Source organism: Falco cherrug, chromosome Z, assembly GCF_023634085.1.
Source record: "Falco cherrug isolate bFalChe1 chromosome Z, bFalChe1.pri, whole genome shotgun sequence".
In the NCBI taxonomy this organism is placed as follows: Eukaryota; Metazoa; Chordata; class Aves; order Falconiformes; family Falconidae; genus Falco; species Falco cherrug.
Genome location: NC_073720.1, coordinates 45,109,720 through 45,129,678, shown reverse-complemented (window position 1 = coordinate 45,129,678; position 19,959 = coordinate 45,109,720). Strand labels below are relative to the sequence as shown.

Sequence of the window (19,959 nt, the reverse complement as noted above, 5' to 3'; positions counted from 1 at the left end):
TAGTCAGGAGGCCATGAAGGCTGGGAATTGCTGTGCACTCTCAGCACTCACTGGGAGATGGATATTCTCATTTGGGACAACGCCTTTCTTAAAAAGGACAGGTACTCCTTCCCTGAAAACTTACAGCATGGATCCCATCTAAGCTCAGGTTCACCTCCCATATTGGCTTTTCTTAAACTATTTCTTCCTGTCTTCGAGGTAATAAACAGGCACCTCTCTCAGCCCTCTCCCAATTAATTACGGTGGGACTGTAAATACTCGTTCCCTTCCCCCATTTACCGACCATCATGTCAATTGACCTAGCAATGGTTTTGACTTTAAAAGAGCATTTTAACTGAGCATTCACGTTGACTGGCTTATACACAACATATTCAGTCTTCATATCTTGCTCAGTTCAAACATATCTCTCTCCCTGTATGGCCTGCAGATTTCCAGAATGAATGCTACATGTTAAAAAAATGAAATTAATAACATAAAAACACCAGAGTAAATAATGGAAAACTCATTCATTTTTTTTTTCCAGGGGGAATGCCTTTAAAGCCTGCAAAAGATACAAGGCTGAGAGAACCAGCATCAACTCAGCGTCTCAGATGTTCATATGTATCTTCAAATCTGTCTTACCCTTGGCTTTTGCTGAAGCAATCCAAAAAAGGTTTTAAGCAATACCGACTTGTTAACTGCTTTAGTAGCCACTCCCACAGAGGAGGAATAAGGAAGGGCGTACCTCACCCAAAACACTCAGCAAGTTTTAGATACAGCTAATTTTGAGCTATTGCCAATCTTGTCCATACTTAAACTGAGAAACAAAAGGCTCTATATAGTCACTGTTCTCCCCAGAAACCCAGTCCAGTTATCAAAACCATCAGCATACGGTAAAAACACTTAATCTGGGTAAACATTTAAGAGTTGCTCTATTGCAATTTGCATTAAAAAAACCCAAACCCTTCTGGAGCAGCTTACTTTGTAACAGAAAGGCCTGCTTCAAAAGCACTAGTCCTCAACCTTCTTTTAGCATCTAAAATGACTGGGAGAGCCACTGGATGAAGCCAAATTATATACTGCTTTTTTTGGCCACATGTAATCCCCACTTCCAAATTATGATTCTTTTTGATTGCAGATTAAGGCAAGATACCTTCATGAGGTGTTACTCATATCTGAGCTAAAATGAAACCACTAGATTCTTAACTTAATTTCAGTTCTTATGTCTTAGCATTTTCTTTGCATCCAAAAATGCCTAAAATCCTTCATAAAATCAATACAGGCACACTCAGAAAGAATTGGTTCTCTTCAGTTTATATTGTATGACAACATAATCTTCCACAAGAACAGATGCACAATGGTACAAAAAGAAATGAAAGAAGGACAAGTGTATTGGTAGTAGCAGGGGAGTTGCTCCATACAGGAAGATGTATTTGTTTCCCATTGATCCCATTAAAAAGAACAAAACAAGCACACATTAACTTTTTATCTCCTCTTTTTTCATAGGCAAACCAGAAAAAAAACCAACCACCAAGCTTAGCAGAGGTTTAGATCAGGTAAAGGACAGGTATTCCTTACAGTAGTGTATCAATAAACATTCTCTGGCTAGAAATTGATTTTCACCCTCACGATAGCCTTTTTTGCAAAGGGAGAAATAAAGAGGTTACTGAAATTCAAGTCTTCCCTACAAATTTAGAAAAATGAAGGCAGGGAACATGGTAAGATACCAATGTGCAAATGCAGGTAGATGGGATATGATGCAAGACAGGAAATGAAAATGTAAGAACTGCATTTGCTATGTGGTATTGTGGAGAGATTGACAATGATTATTATCGCTCTACCTTTCTACCTTTCATTTCCCTCTAAGCACCCAGCAGTGCTAACCCTGACACCAGCAAGGTACTAATCCAGCAGGAACCATGGAGGAGTGTAGATGGGTGACTGACTGCCAAAACTTTTAATATTGTTTTATCTAATTATATATCGACCTAAACTTCTCAAATATATGATTACTTCCAAAGTGCAGCACAATTCTGAGTTAAAAAAATAATTGTAACATGGTGATGGGTCCTTTCAAAGTGTTAAGAGAAATTTCTGCCCAAAGTGGCATAGGACAATGTTTATTTCATTATTTTTGTTCGTAATATAACCCAAAATATTGGCAGGAATAGCTGCAGCATCCTGCTATAAAGAATCACAGCAGTGTAGATATAAAGCGGCCCAAGGAAACAAACGGGAAGTCCAGTCGGCCATTGCCACATCACAGAATATGCTTAAGTATTTCAAAAATATAACTGAAGTCTAAACAGGAAAAAAAACCAACCCACAACCAAAAACCCAGAACAATGTCTGGTTGAAATACATGGGATAGTTGTATGAAGTTTCAGGTGTTTAGAAAAAAAACGGAAGCCCTTTTTTGGGGGGAAATCTTCAAACAAAGGAAACTTGGGCAAAGAAGTTTAACGGGGTTGGGGTTTTTTATTTTTAAGACTGAAACCTGCATTTTTATTGATGTCCCTTCAAGTCCCATAAATAAGAAACTTTTGTATCCTGAATATATTTTTGACCCAACGAAGAAAACATACATGAAAATGATTTGCATCCCAGTTGCCTGTTCTGTCAGTCACATGCTTCATAAAAACTTAAAATAATTTTGTCTTGTAACCATGCCTAATTTAATACGAAAGTCAGAATTCCAGCTCAAACCCTCAAGGGAACTCAGCTGGATTTACTGTTAAATCTTTGCCAGTGCTTTGGAAAGAGTCCGCATTGCAAAACACCCACCCAGGCCACTCTTAACTAAGCCAAGATGGCAATGAATTGAATAAACTGGGGGAAAAAAGCCATTTGCACTATATGCTAGCTTCCAGAATATGAAGGATATCCTTGTAAGGGCATCTTTAATTTGATGTTCCTTCCATATACCTTCTCATTCCCATCCCCTATCTCGTAACAGTAAAAGCAAACACGACATAATTTAGTACCCAAATTCTCCTTACCTGTAACTTAAAGCAACTTTACTTCTAAGTCCAGTTTTGGAGTGTTTTATAGGCCAACAGTGGAACTATTTGTAATATTCCTGCAGGAGAACAGGATCCTCCACAGTAGAAAATGCAGGTACTGGCCAGGGAGGGGGAACATAACCAGGAAACCTGGAGCTTTGTTTTCTTTCTGCAGTTCCTTTCCTATGCCTAACTAGATCTTCTCATCCAGCGCATGAGCAGCAATAAGCATTGCAAAATCTCAAGGACATTATTTGTGTTGAAAACACTCCATGGCTTGGTCACTTCCCATTTTGTGACTTAAAAATCTATAAAAATTGTAAATATAATTAGAATCACAATAATGAAAGTGATGGTACATTGATCCGATTTCTCTTACTTTCCAGATTTTCCTATGTGTAATTAATATTGAGCTATTTTGGAAATCTGTAGGTGATTAATCCAGAGTTCATGTTTCTGTGTCCGTAATCAGGTTTTTATAAACTTTAACAGATACTCACAATGTTACTGCCAAGTAAAGCTCACACAATAGTCTTCAATAACTTTTCCATGGCAGATCTGTTTTTCCACAGCAGATCTGTTGGATCACAAGGGATTTTTCATTCTGTCATGAAAATACATTTTTTTTAACATTTTAATCATTTGGTGTATTCTAACATTTGAGGGTAATGAAAATACTGAGATGGAAGATGACTCGGGAAGAGATAAGCTGAGAAACTCTAGCTTTTTACTTATGAAGGGAATATAGCCAAACACTGGCTAGCACATGATTTGGAAACATCAAAGTTGTATTGCAAAACAAGTACGGGTAAGATACTGAAAAGCTAATGTCTAGCACAAAGAACAATTAACGTTTCAATTCCCTTACTTGAAACCATCAATCATTGCTCTGCCACCAGCAACAACAAACAGGACTCCCTGAACTGTAACTACTGTCACTACATCTACCAATCTCAGTATAGATATTAATATGCAGCACATAAGCTAAGAAGGAAAGCAGAATCCCTGCCTTTTAATTGCGGAGCCGTCTTTCTGTCACCACAAATGGGATGTCATGAAGACAACAGAATTATGGAGCAAGAAAGTAATCTTTTAGACGTGATCAGCTCACCAGACTGCAACACATCAAACCACTTACTGTGATTCAGACCCACAATGAGAAGTGTATCATGGATACACTTCTGCGCACTTCTATACTCAAAGAGTTCCAAGTATGACAATCTAACACAAATCGAAGTTTCTGAGTACCTTCTTTAAAAAAAAAAAAACAACAAACAAAACAAAAACCAAAAACAGAGGCACCCAAAATGAAGCAAAAAATTGCAAGCATATGGAGCTATGGAAGAGTAAACAACATTGCTTTCAGGCCTAGCCAAGGGATTACTGTTACATGAGGAAATCAAGGTTGACTTTTAAAAATCTAAAAATAATTCTAAGAATGCTTCCTGTCTCAATGCTCTGGACAAGAGAAAACAAATGAAAAGGCTTAGTGTCTACACGTCATCTAGGTCATTGGTATTACACAACCTCCCTTTTCAAAAACACTTCAAACAAATTCCTATACAGGACATTCACAGGCTTTAACTGATTAAAAACAAGTGCAAGGTATGAAATACACCCTGGAAGTACCAAATGGCTTGTTTTCAGAAGAAGTCGCTATGTCCCTGGCAAACCATCAGAGCACTTGATAGTTTGAACAGATACTTTTAATTAAATGTAACTTTTTAAAATATTTATTTACATGCCACTTTATACCAGAAGGCTAGATGACTACAGAAAACACACAAGATACAACTCTATTTCTGTCTTACGTAGCTGCAAAGCAACACACATCATTACGGGAAGTACAGATCTATAGCAAAGAATTATGTATGCAATCGTTCTCAGCTCTGCAGTACCTCCAAATTAGTAAGACAGGAGCAGACTTGTCCATCATACCTCTTTCTGTGCTATGAAGACACAACACACTGGCACACTTCTAGCTTCTAAACTAAGTATTATGCCTCCAACAGCCTATCATACAGTGCCTGAAAGTTTTACAATCAAAACTATTTGCACTACAGAACCATGTTTTAACAAGCTTTTCTTATTGTACTCCCCCTTTGTGTTAAAAGTTGTAGGACTGTGTACACTCACACAGCCAAAGACAAAAAAGTAAACAGCTGTCCATTAAATTATTATCCTTTAAAGTACACTGAAACCAACACTTACGTTTGATACTTATAGTAAGAAACCACTGACCATACTCTTAATTCATTACTAGAAATTATGTTCTATTGCTATATAAATATTGATAAAACAAATGCTCCCATGCTCAAATTCATCTTTTCACTTACGCTGCTATATGCACTGGGCCTTTCACAGTATAACTGGAAAGATACAGTCACAGCACTAGCTTGTGTTCCCATCTCTAATACAGGTTAAAATATCACCAACCTGTCCATACTTGGGCACACAGAGCACTAACTGCTTCATGGAAAACTGTGTACCTTAATTCTTTGGTATTGATAACACTGAGAGCCCTCCCGTGAAGGTTTGTGTTAGCACACCAAACTTGACAGTACATTTCCTTGCCCTGCCCAACTTTCTTAGGTATCTTTGGACAAGTTACCTAGTCCGTCCATGCCTTGGTTTACAATCTGTAAAATCCAGATAAATATTCTAATTTCAGTTCTGAGGGAGAGAGAATTTTAAGAGAGACATTACATGTTTTTGAGGTATCTCATGCAATGGTAATAAGCTCCTTACATAAAAAAGTGCCTTGCAAACCTTTAGTAGAAGACAGTTTGTGAACACATAGTTGCATTAAAACTGTATCATCACACTATGAAGTAGTATATAGTTCTGAGATGTCTAAAACCTCTCAGCTACTTTTATACAACTCAATCCTGCAACTTCGAGCTGCTGTAAAATTAGGAGCAATGCATGTAGCAGAGAAAGGTATTCTGTTGCCACGTATGCTTCCTCTCCCGTGCTGATAAACAAGCATGGAAGTTTTTCAGAGAAAAGCAAATGTTTAATTCCTTGAAAAATATTACAGATGTTATAAAATAAGAGGCCGCATTAGAACAGAAGTATGGTATATTAATTAGTTAAACAGGAAAAAGTTTTAAAATGCACCTTCTGTTCATATATCCGCCTCTATAAAACCAGGAAAGCTGAAATCACTTCCCCTGTCTTACTAGTCTCTTTAAGTTATCACTTCTAAATATTAATGCCTCCGTTGCTTGTGCTCCACAAAAAATAAAATTCAGGTTTTTTTACTTCCTTCTATTTCTTACTAAGCATTTGAAAACCTAAGAGGCTTACTCAGGGTAATACCTGTTGCCAAGAACCAGGCCATATTTGTCAAGCCATAATCAAAGTAAATTTGGGTGATAAACTCAGAATCCCATCTTGTGGGTTCCTCACACTATAAACTGGCACACACTCAGAAGGGCACTTACTTTTGCTTTAACAGGCAAAAAAGGGCAGAAGAAATTGCAGGATGTAGAAGGAAACTGAGCTTAAGACAGATCAACTCTACAATTATCCTCCCTCAAATATTATCCCCTCCCCACCCCGCCACCCCCCCACAATGGTTTTATCTATGCTGTAAGATACTAATTAAAAAAAAAAAAATTACACCACATCTCCCAGTACAAAGCACTCCAGGCAATTACCAGAAGTCAAATCTCCCTTCAATCAGAAAAGTGGTCACTTGGAAAGATCTTGAGGATGAATGACTAAGCCCTGGTTCAGCAAAGCATGTCAATGTATGAGTAGCTTCACCAAATTTGTCAGAAGTACAGCCAAAACACAGAGAAATCTCTTGAATTTAAATAAAAACAAGACAACTGTAGTTACTGCAGAAATGGCACCAAGCTGATCATCTTTTCTTTGAAATAAAGAGGATCTTGAGCATGGAAACATTTAATAATCCCTAGCTTTATTTCATTTCCTTTCGCAATCTGGATGACAGAACATAAGCAAGACACTCATCAGTCTTCCAAGCTAAGTCGTAAGTCTCTTTTTTTCTCAGCTATTTGTGATAAGAGTGCAGGAGAAGACCAACTCATGACATGGGTGTTCACCACGTTTGGAGACAACCTGAAGACTACGTAGGATATAGTTCATAGAACCAAACCAGTAAATTCTATAAGGAGCAAAAGTAATTAAATCCAAATTCTTAGGAACTGGATTTCATTAGGAACTCATGACCAAACTGTCTCATAGGTTCAAAGCGTCAACCAAAGTGTTTCCTGTGGCTGGGACAGTCATAACATCGTCCTTCTCATGCATCTGTTAGGATTTCCAGAAATGATGAAGCTCACATTTCTGCCTTGCTTTTATGTGGGCTTTTCCCACAGCACCTCTCACAGGAACATGGCAGATTTAGAGCACTAACAAGTTTCATTGGCAATGCCCAATGGATGACTAAATTAAAGCCAAAAAAGGGAAAAATACACATACAGAACAACATAATTGCCTAATGTTCTTTTCAATCAGCATTTTTTCTGGATAAAAATAAAAAGCTTTTCTTGTTAAATAGTAAAAATTATTGTTAACTAGAACACATTTACAGCACAAGAGGACAAAAATTTTCTTGTATTTAATTTATAAAGCAAATTGTCACTGGCAATCATTTGTGAATCAAAACTATGGAAAATTGAAGTATCAATACCCTGTTCTTCAAGAAGGAAAATATTTTCTATTCACTCATCCATAGTAAGACTGCTGCCCCAATAAAGTCACAGATACTAGACAGCTTGTGTCTTAGATCTCATCAGATCAAAAATATTTGTTACCTTTATATAGCATATATATAATGTATTTTTATATATTATATATACATATAATATTTTTATATATAGCATAAGTATCTAAGCTAATGTTGAGATACAGGAGTCTAGTTTCAAATGTTGGCACAGGTTTCACAAAACCTGTAAGCAAAGTGTCTGATGAGAGAAAGTAGACAACTGTGAGTAGTCACTCAATTTGTGCCCACAAGAAAAGTACCACAAGAAAATATATGCAGCACAGACCAAATGAATATAGTACCACTTACACATTTTTTAAAAATTAAATCTTGTCTATTTAAAGCAACAAAGAATGTATTGCTTTTAATAGTAAGCTACCTTCTTGCTCTCAAAGAGCTTTTTGCAGGGCTGGAAGGGGAGAAGAGGATGACGGTATTGCTAAGGTGTACTCATGGCTACTTTAATACTATGGCCATCAAAAAGTAGATTAACAGCTACCATAACCTTTTTTATGATTTTGTAAAAGGTCTAGCCTTTGCCTTTTGTGCTTATGTATTTCTTTAAATAACATTGTCCACACTTTCAGACTCCTATACATGTATTTTTACTATACAGTATGTGAACACAATCTAAACTGAAAAAAGACGGAAAGAGGACAATAGCTAAGACTGGTCATCACAGTTGTTAAGCCTACTTCCGACAATACGTAAAAAACGTAAGACTGAAATAAAGCACATGTAAGACTGAAATAAAACACATGTAAGACTGTAATAAAGCACACATTTGAGCCAGCAGAGCATTAAACCTCCTTTGGAGTCATTACAGTCAATCACCTCAAGAAGAACCAGAGAACATTTACATCAAACGGATTATTCAGCTGCCATGCACAACTGTATATTCCCAACTAATAAAAAATCCATAGTACAAGAAAACTTACAGAGTGTTTGAATGCAGTATACCAGTTTTTTTCCAAATGTAAGTTGCTCCAGTTGCAAATGCCCTAAAAGGGACAACCTTCTTTCTGCTCCCAAAGCTCACTACATCACCGCTCAGAATTCACTGCATAAACACTTGTTGGGGGCAGGCATTTGAGCAGTACTTAAAACGATCAAATGTTTTGGTTTTATTTTGAAAAGAACAAAACTGTTCTCACATTTTCCATTTCCTGTTTTATTAAAGACAAAAGGTATTTGTAAACTAAGGTACAACAGAGCACATTTCAACAACCAAAAATAGGGCTTCATAACTAGAAACAGCAGACTGAAAAGTTAGTGGCATTAGAAGATCCTAGTATCTTGGTAGCATCATATGATAGCATGCACAAACATCGCCTTATTACAATGCCTCCAATGAGACTGATTGCCAAACACTGCTCCATCACAGTATTTCTCCTACAAATTAAAAGGAAAAAAAATCTCTCCGCTAAACCTGCCTTTTTGTTTCCTGCACAAACCTTGTGTTTTACAGTAAAAGGGACCTTAATCTTTTGCTGCACAGGATGGCTGCTGGCTTGGACAGCTATAATTAACAGTGATGTAATTACCTGTAAACTTCAAACTATTTCAACACATGGCCGTGCTGGCCCGAGTTCTCCTAATTTAGAAATGGTCTTCTCAAGAGTCTGAAAGGGGATGGATGTATGCGTGGTGGTAAGTTCCTTCACTGATCTAAAAACGTGGCCTGAATGTGCCCTAATAGGAACATTCACCCTTTGACAAAATCATAATAATATCCATCTGGGACACTTGATGTGAAATATACTATGCAACAACACTTCCTTGCTAAGAGAGATGGGTGCTATTGAGAAGGAAACCAAGATCCTGACACACCACTACTGCAAATAAAGTACAGCTGATACTGGGGTCAGAACTGGACTAATTTTGTAACAATTACTATTATGGCCGAACCACAAACTCCACTCAAATTTTTACTTTTTTTTTTTAAATTATTACAGATAGTATTTTCATCTTCTATTAAATGTTTCTTAAGTGAACTTTTAAGCAGCACTACCCTGAAAAAATAATTTTTTTGAGCTGTACAATTACAGTTTCTGAATAATCCATAAATACAGTTATTTTTACAGGGACAGAAAACCAATTGCTGAAAATGTTTAGTTTTAATGGCCTGAAATTATATTTGTATGTATTCCGGGGGAAAGTTTTTTAAATGACAGGCTCTGTTGCTCGGACAGCTTAACAAAAGTTACTGCACTCTAATGCATAAGGTGGGTATAAAATTTGTCATCGGAATCCCTGTTTGCCAAAGGAATTAAATGTTTTCTGTAATCAGTGAAGGCTAGCAAATACATTTATAGGGTTCCTAGAAAGTTCTGTGAGATTAACAGAATTTGGAAAGGTGAAGTACAGTGAATGACTCCAATGAAGAGTCTCTGAAGACTACTCCAGGATTTCTAACCATTTTTCTTCCAGCACTACAGAGTGCACAAGCTCAAGACATGTATTTCAGATTTGATCCTTGCTTTGATTCTCAGTTCGGTGGATTCAAGAAAAACATTCATTTTGAGGAACAAAAAATACATGGTAATTAAAGTTGTAAAGTAATTTTTAATGCCTTTTATGTTAACATTCTTTTACCTGAGTTAGCAGAAGCACCTCCTCCTGAATAAATTCCCTAGTTAAATAGAACTCTCTCTCTCTCTACCACCTCGTATTTTCTTCTCCCTACCTACTTTTTGCTGACACTTCAAAACATTTTTTATTTGAAATATAACACCATAGCTCATTTTAACAAATCACAAGATTTGCTTCTTGTGTTTCAGTTACACTGGTGAATTTGTTGGTAAAGGATAAAGGAATTATAGCATTTAGTATTAGTCATACATATCACAACTGGTTTGGGTTTTCATTTTTTTATTAGAAACTTAACAGCTATTTCAACAAAGTCATTTTCGCTCAGGTTATTAACAGAGCTTAAATACTGACAATTGTAAATCTCTGGAGCGAGAATAATGATCAATAGCAACAACCAATAGGAAAAAAATAATCAAAGATAATCACATTTTCAGTAAACTAGCAGACAAACTTTAAACGCTTGAAAACAGTGTGTCTGAAAAAGCAGCAGAAACTATTCTGGAAAAGTTGAATTACTCCTCAAAGCTTCAGTATAAAGTCAAACTAAAAGTGAAACAAACAAATGCAATTTTGATAATTTGCACAAGTCATCTTTCCTTACCTAGTGCGTATACACACACATATTTCGTTGCTCCCCTAACTAGTGTACCCTTGGTATCTCAACCTACAATAATTATTTCTACTGATGGAATCCTTTCGAGCAGTTTTTATGTTGTAACAGTGACCTTCACGTAGAAGTGAATTAGAGTCCTAATAAAAGATATGTTTGCCTTCAAATTCCACAGTGGATATAGATCGCATACTACAATTCCACTAGTCTGATTGAAGGATTGTTTTCTCTTCCCCAACACTCAGCACTGGCATGGATCTTTTTTCAAGCGGGCACAATCCAGTATAACAACAAAAATAATAATAACAGCATTTCTATCACACTCAGCATAATAAAACAACACTAATTTTAACCAGCCAATTCTTTCCAAGCTCTGTTCTACCTCCTCTAATGTTCTCACATAATCGATGTGATCCCTAGATGTGCTGCCCAGCTAAATGATGAGATGAAGAGACAGTGCAAGATTAAATGAGGAATAAAGAATGTACAAGAACTGGAAGGATGACAAAAGCAGAAATGCAAGGGGTGAGTGTGTTTAAACTTGTGTATATACACATACACATCATAATACAAGTATCTACAGAGAACTATAAACAGAAAACAAGGTGAGAAAAAGGTAACTTAGGAAACAGAAAAAGCGACTGAAAGTAATGAACAGTGCTGAAAGTGACTAAAGAAGACAAAGAACAGACAAAAAAGGATGAAAAAGAAGCAGGAAAGGAAACACTGTAATAAAAACTGCTAAGAAAAAATAAAATACTTCAGAGACAGAGCAGCAAAAAGGTCTGAAAGGAAAAAAAGCCCCCCGTCCGTCCGTCCCCCCCCCAAAAAAAAAAAAAAAAAAAAAAAAAAAAAAAAAAAAAAGAGAAGAAAAGCAAAAGACTTACTTGACTAGAAAGCCTTTCTCACCCATGGAATTTGTTAGACTGCTATAATCCATCACGTGTAGGTCCGCACTGGAGAGCGGCACCACACCTTTCTACGTGAGCTTCCCCACTGGTTCATATGCCCCTTAAGCACAGTTTGCGCTACCAGTTACACAGTTCTTATCCAGCATATGGTTATCTTCAAATGTTCCTTTAAATACATATACATGTATGTAAAGTCAGCTCCTACAAACTTAACTCTTTAGAAGGCAACTTTTCTCAAGAAGCAATTCCCCGGCAGTTGTCAGCAACCTTTCCTCCACAATTCTGCTTTTCACTTATTCCATACAGAGTTATCTCTCTGTCCTAGATTTTGCACTTGGATGTAGAAGCAGTTGCTTTGATTTGGCGGTGTCTCAGTATAGCAAAGTCATCCATCTTGTATTAGAAATAGGACTTCCTATCACAAAGAAAAAAAAATGATAGAGGAAAATCGGACAGCACAGACACATGAAAGTTTAGAAGCTACATTTAATAAGTTAGTGCTCGTTTTGAAAGGATAAGCAAGATCAAAGCAAAGCTCAGTTTTCTAGACGCAGCAAAATACATCACTATTATTGTTTTAATTACGCTTGTGCTATCAGCTGGTACCAGCTAACTTCTCTGTTTACTTACTGCTCTGCTTCTCACCTCCCTCTTCTCACTCCATGGTTTTATTCCTACCTGGCAAAATAGCACACTCTTCAGGAGTGCCTTAAGTTTCCATTACGTGCTTCTTTCTTTCTTTCTTTCTTGGTCTCTTGTTTATCCCCAAACAAGTACTTAAACTGCTGTATGATGCCATTTCTGCTACAAGCCAATATAGCTAAAACCCAAGAATTCTAGTGGAATTCTAGAGGTTAGCACCATCCACGCTGACTGGGCAGCACACTGACAGGTAAGTCCATCCTGGAAATCTAGTTGTAACCAACTCTGAAACCAAGTAATACAATGAAGGTCTGCCATCACCGGGGAGGTCCCTCACCCTTTTTATCTTCTCTTGTCTCTAACCGCATTGGGAAAGTTCCCACTGCAATGACCAAACTTTTAAGGAGCATGACAAATTCCCACCCTCTGTGCCTAGTCAGTGGTTTCACTACCAAAGGTAAGGTTATTGTTAATGCCTTTTTCTTCCCATGGGGTTAAGTACCCTGCCAATGCAGTGGTGTGAACCTGCACTGAATCCCTGAGAATTATTATGGATATTAGAAGACAATGTGCATTCTTCAATTTTAATTCATGTTTCTGCTCACAGACCTTACTCAGGATGTATTGTTTAACAAAAACAGTAAGTATATCTTAGGTTTATACATTAGGTTTTGCATTTCTAATATGGCAAACCTACATGCCAAAGTTCTCTCTCTTAAACCTTGGAGTGAGTGGTAGGAGAATACCCCCACCCCCACCCACCCCCAATGGAATTTTATGGGTACAGAAGGGGTTTTGCACTGAGGAAGCTTTCTCCTACAAAAAGATGATGAGGGGTGTAATAGCATAAGGCACCTTTAAGCCTGCTGTTAAGATGTAGCAGGTGACCTACTCTTTACCATTTAAAAATTACCTCAAAATGCATGCAGACTGTGGCTTGTACTAGAGCTATTTGTACCGTCAATGCATTTTGCTCACAAAGTCACATGATAATACATTTTTTTAACTTAAAAAATTCTTCTTCCACTGAACATAAAATGATTGTAAATGCAAATGCTACACATACATGCAAACAAACATTCACATATGGAAATACAAACAAAAACTGAATTATTTGATGCAACAGTTTATGCTACCTGTGTCATTCATGTCATTCTGAAGTACAACAACAACGTGACGTTTACCAGTTACAATGTAAAAGTAGTAGTGAATTTAAGGATGCTATCTGGTGTTTTTACCTCACCATGGAGCTGGTAAATCACCCACACACAACAATGCACTTCATAGACATTTGTCCTACACTGCAATGCCCATACTAAGGCAACACATCCCAGGAGTTGGCAGCCATGCTATCAGCAAGAATTTGGCTACAGAAACAGCAATGATTCATCACGGATTCTAGAAGTACTGTCGAAACACCAAAACAACACACTGCTATTTTAATCCTTTAAAGGTAACAAGGGTTTAAAAAAATAATTATAAGTCTGTTTGTAAAACCAAAGCAAGCAAAAAACCCCATAGTTCTAATAATGCATTTGGAAATTTACTTTTAGCCATTTTTTTTTCTCCACAGGACAGAAAACAGCTATTTAGTAAAAGTCTCAGCTAATACTTACCTCTCTACACTGTGATTTAAATGGTCAACTCAACATTATAGAATAAATGTTTCACAACAGATAAAGCAAAAATCACCAGTATAAAAATAATTTAATTCAGGCTGTATTCAGTTTTAATGCTCCTCTGCAGCAATTTTAAAAATAACCATCTAGACACATTTCCATTAATCAAAATCGATATTGCAAATAGATGATTTTGAAACTCACCCTCTGAATAAAGTGCCAACCGCACTGTTAGAACATTTGTTTCAATATATGTATCACATCGATTCCCATATCCACCATGAAAACTGTTTCTCAGCTACCAGTATCCAAAAATCTGCAAACAGTGGTGCAGGTCCTGTCAGAAGCTCTCAAGTGCTATTGATTTCTCTCATGAAAGCACGCGTCTTGTTTCCTCCTCAGAATATGTACATAAATACAGAGAAACTTTTTCTCCTAAATTACAGACATCTGAAAAGATTATTAATTATTTTTCATCATAATTCCATAGTGACATTGAAACTTTATTAGTAACACCCTTTACTATCACTTTGTTGACGACACTAGATGACATCTCTGTAGTGTTTAAGAGAGGTGTCACTGGAAAGCATTCTGGATCTGCTGCCCTTTATCCCGTCACACAAACGTACATCGTGAACCCTTACCTTTTGGAAAACAACTTCATCCTGCTTCCTTTTCTTTTTCCCGCTTTTTCTGATCCTCTGGTTTGCCTGCATCCATTTTGTGACCTGGAGTTCAAAACCATAATGCTTTTTTAGGAAGAAGATGCAACCTGAGTGCAGCTATTCAGCATTAGTAAGAAACTATAAACAGGCTCAAGACATTTTTCCATTGCTTCACTGGAAAGAGGAAAAGCACTTTTCCCATCTGGAATGACTCGGTCTCAGGTAATCTGGTTAGTTGTGCACGGACAAAGTGTGAGGTGGTGTTCTCCATCTTAGCATATAAGGGTTTTCGGCACAAAGAATGAATTTGACGCTAGACCAGGCTGCCAAATGGAAAGTCATCACTGCGGTGTGCTGAAATCCTGGAGGAAATCTCTGCGCTTTGTCCCTTACACCTTCCATTTCAAGTAAGAGATTTATTTCCAGCCACCCACCCAAACGTTGTTCCAGGCAACCAACACCAAATTTAGATGGTGCGGTTATTATTGTTGAATAAAGTAATAGCACATGGAGGGGTTTTTGCCCACACAAATACTCTTATTCCTAATACAAAACCAACTACTTTTTTTTTTTTTTTTTTTTTAAAGCACAAGCGCGGCAGGGGCGGGGAGCGGGTGTCAGGTGGGGAACTTGAGGAGTGGGTCTGCAAGGGAAAGAAGCGGGGACAACGCAACAGCTGCGAAAGGTTTTCTCCTCACCTCGGCGCTGACTTGCTGGACGAGTGGACACTCCTGCCAGGTCTCACCCTCCTCCTGCAGAGGCTGCACGGGAGAGAGCGACGCTGAGGCGGGTCGGCCCGCGGGGAGCCCCCGCCGCGCTCCGGCGGCCACGGCACGGCACGGCACGGGGCCCGCTGCGGGAAGCCCGTCCCGCCCGCCGCCGCCCCCGGGGCCGCGCCCGTCCCGTCCCGTCCCGTCCGTCCCGTCCCGCCGCAGCCCTCGGTCGGAAATGAAACACCTCCGCGGGGTCCCCCGCCCCCGTGCTCCGGCCCCGGAGCCCCGCGGAGAGGAGGAGCCTGCCTTAAAGTCGTAAGGGCCGGCCGGCTGCGGGGCGGCCCCGCCGGGGCTTCCGCGCCTCCCCCAGTGCGGGCGCAGGCGGCAGGACACGGCACGGCACGGCACGGCTCTCCGCGCCCGGGAGGAGCAGGGCCCGGCCCGGGGAGGGGGACCCGCCGGGGGCGCTGCCCGCCCCGCCGCAGCTCTCGCCGGCCCGTCCCAGCCCCTGCGGCCCGCAGAGACCCGCTGCCGTGAAGGCTCCGGCTGTGGCAGGCGCTGTCCCGTTAACGCTCCTACACCCTCTGAGCGGCTTCGCAGAGGGCGGCACGGCCTGGCTGCGGCTGCTTCCAGGGAAGTACCGCTGCCGCCCAAGCGCCGCAAGATCTCCCCCAGTGCTTGCTTGACATCTGAAGGATCCAGCTATTAAATTACCTCGGAGGGTCTGAAACGCATCTTAAAAGCAAGAACCAAAGCAGCTTTTTACCCCTATTACAGCACAGCAAGCCCTTTACCGAGGCCTCCGTTAAATGCTTTATTTGTTCAACGGGAGGCTGCAGGCAGGTGACCCAATTCAGGCGCGGGCCTTCTGCATCTGCCTGTGCCCCGCGAAGCGCATCTTCAAACGCCGCCACGACCAGAGAGGCCCAAGTAATGTCAGCCACGCAAAATTCGAACACTATAAATTCTTCGGTCAGGATTTTAAGTGCTTCATATGTAGCATTTAAAATAAGACAATAAAAGATACGACTGCATCACACTTGGTATAGTAAAAATAATGCTAGTAAGGTATTTTCACTATTTCAAAAATAATTGATACTCTGTGCTATAGATGACAATCCCCCGAAAGCTTCAAACAAAAGATCTGTGCTCTTGTAAAAAGAGTAAGGCTCATTAAAGCATGTATTTGAGCAAACCCTCCCACATACAAAACTGCACGCACTTCGCAAACAGATGTAAGTAAATAAGGGTAGGTCCAATTAGTGCATACTAAATCTTGACAGTATCCCTTTATCATGTAAAAACAAAGGAGAAAACCTCTCTCCTACCCTTTTTTTTTACTGCCACAACATCCTTCTTTCAAGATCAAAAGCTTCAGATCAAAGCCAAGATCAAACTCAATGCTTTAAATAGAAGCAACTTCACTACGAAGCATTACACAAAGAAGAACTTCTTAATAAAGATATCACAGTAGAAAAATTTACTATAGATTTTTATTTCACACTCACAACAGGTCTACTTGAAACTGGTATCAACAACATATTTTCATTTTGTACAGCCACAACAGATCGTCTACTAAATGGTAATTCTCTAAGCTCCTGTAAATTGACTCTTGAACTGTGTGCATTTGAAATGAAGAAGCACAGAGCATTGTTCAAAGAGAATGAACAAGAATATAAACAAAAATTTACTTTAACAGCAAACACACACTAATGCAACTACCTAAACAATATTCTGCTCAATCAGTTAACAGATTAGATTGTGCATTCCCACAGAAGAAGTTATGGGAAATGCGGGGTCATAGCAACAATGAAACAATTTATACTTTAAATCCTTTAAAGAACTAACTGCCACTCCGGTCAAATGCTTGGAGAAAGCTAGGGAAAAAAAGTTAGATGACACATTGCCTTTCAGCCCTGCAGACCCTGAGACCAATATGGGATGGAAATCCCTGAATATGCAAACACATTGGGTGTTAAAACTCAGAGGTAGCTCCCGTTTTCCTGTTAGTAGCTGCACAGCAGTGAAGGAAACTCAACTGGAATTGTTGCTGAGTTTTTATAATGGTAATATACCTTGCGGAGCCAACACCTGGGGGCCCCTGGTGCTGGCTGCTGTGCAAATCATAACTTGAACGCTCATCTGCTCTAAGATGACTGCGCTGTAACATGGGGTAAGAGCCAACAGGACTTACAGACAGCCTGCCGAGGAAAGCAAGCAGTGAGGAGAACAGGGTGGGCCTAACAAGCGGTGGTCACAGCACAGCAGCTGTTAGTCAACTGTTAGTTCCACTTAAGTGATGGTTTGGTAAGATTTAGCTCATGACCAGACGGGGAAGTTTTGCTGGGAAAACTGGGAGTGGAAGAGATGGCAGGGAAAAGGGGCGGGGGGGCAGGGAAAAGGGGCGGGGGGGGGGGGGGGGAGCGGGAAGAGGAAAAGAGCAGGGGAGAGAGAAAAGATGTTTTTAACAACATTTTGTCTCCTACTGTATTCTTCCATACTCCAAAAGGAAGGAGCTAGCTTACACTAGATAAAATGGTGATGGCACACCCAATTTAAAGAGAGAACGACTGCATCACCCTCCATCAACAGTCCTGTTTGTTGTCCATGTAACACCAACTGCCATACTTTAATCCCTTCACAACAGACATTAAGAGATTAGCCCATCCTCCACATCCTTCTTGACTTAGGAAGACTTCCTTCCAGAGATTGCTAATGGCACTGTCCTATGTAACACTTGGATCGGGAACAAGCATTTAAACATGTCAAAGCATGCTAGGATCCTTCATTCTTGCAGCAGCAGGATTAAACATAACCGAGTTTTGAAACAGAGGGGAGGAGGCAGCACTTTCTACCAGCTGGGCGAAGACAGGCCCAGTATCCTGGTATATAACTGAGGCAATGATTTACACCAGCTATTCTTCAGCTCAGACCAGATCCCACGCATACAATGAACTTTCAGAACTGTACACAGCCTAGAAAACAATAGCATATTTGTGCAACGGACAGCTGTTTCATTTTAAATTGAAACAGAAACTGGTTTATAATTGGTCAGGCTGTGATGGCCACTAATGGTATTTCATAACTCAATGAAAACTTAAAATCATGCACTTTTCCTCTGCGTAAGTTGTCTATAACTTCAGCTGGTCTGTGCTACTCTAATGCTAAAACACTCAACATTGATACAGTAAGCAGGCTGTTTTATCTAAGGTGAACACTGAATCAGTGCCGGTTTGTTGGCTTGCCAGCAGTCCTCAGATACTGGAAGGCAAAAAGAAAAAACTGAAAACAGAGAAATAAAAATATTTGCTATATTTCAGAAATTTCAGAATTTCAGAAAAGCTTCTGCAAAGCAGAGGAAATTGATATCTAATGCAGTCAAGTCATCTTTCACCCTTTCATTTCTAGCGATTTTATTTTCCTCTCAATTATGGAATTTTACACCATGTATACACACCCACATCTATATATTCAGATCTAAGAGGACATCAGCAAGTGCACAGAAAATTCTTAAGATTTTACCATCATGTCATGTTTTCTCCTAGAGGATGTAGCTAATTTCAGTGGTCTACAAATTGCCTTTTTGTACCTTCTTACACCCTCCCATGTAACATAAAACTAAAAAAGGACTCCCCTCTAGTTTTGTTCTATGGTACTAGAGTGATACTGCCTACTTTTTAAGGCTGATGCCATCATCTCTGTGACATCAGTAAAGGATAACTAAAGGGACTACGATAAAATGCAAACACCTGTTTTCCTACTACACAGAAAATTTACAGGAAAAAAAGAACACTAGTTAAAAGTTGGGAAATTAACTTACCTGTAAACTGAGAATACAATGTACCCTCAGAGCAGTCTGACCTGAAAACTGCTTCAGCAGAAAAGACCTGGCTTCCAATCACTTGTAAAAACATTCAGAAAATGAAAATCCAGGAAAGTATTTTATCCAGTAGCTCACAGGGTGATTAATGACAGCTTGAAACATTTGACTGTATTCCCCAAGGGTGACAACTGCAAGGATTTTAAAACACTACTGTTATCAGAATTTGGTAGAGAGATTAAAGGAGGCAGTGGGCTACAACTGAAAATGGCAAGATGACTGGTGCATCTGCATTGCAAGAAGCAGTATATCAGTGGCAGATCAAAATTACTAAAAAAGAAATCCAGTCCAGAATGAGCTCTTGTAAGAACAGCAAGTCCTTCAACTGATTTTGTGCAGTTTTCATGGGGACAGCTTTATTCACTGAAATGGAAAGTTGTTCTGACATCATCCATATTTTGGGAAAGATGGTCATTTATACTGATACCATAAATCCAAATGTTCAGATTCCTCCAGGAGTCTCTGTGATAGTGTAAACATGCTCTTTTCAGATCAGCATGCTGTGTCTTACATTCTTCAGCGTAACACCCCTACAGAGACATTATGTTCAAGTCAGACTTGCCCTTCCTGAAAATATCTGGACCACCAAGAAACAGTAACTTTTAGGA

The 19,959-nt window shown here is 39.3% G+C and overlaps 1 protein-coding gene across 8 annotated transcripts in view; it reads right to left on the bottom strand.

The window, feature by feature from the left end:
- The window catches only part of AOPEP (aminopeptidase O (putative)), a 205,471-nt gene that overhangs the window by 64,542 nt on the left and 120,970 nt on the right, over positions 1-19,959 (bottom strand). For 3 of the 8 annotated variants that reach the window (XM_055698794.1, XM_055698795.1, XM_055698793.1), the window contains 2 exons: positions 15,457-15,519; positions 14,738-14,821 (listed from right to left, as the gene is read on the bottom strand). The exons of 1 other annotated variant lie outside the window; for it this stretch is intronic. In XM_055698794.1, the coding sequence (XP_055554769.1) occupies positions 14,738-14,821; positions 15,457-15,519 (147 nt within the window). 4 more of the 8 variants (XM_055698798.1, XM_055698799.1, XM_055698800.1 and 1 more) reach the window with 4 other exon arrangements.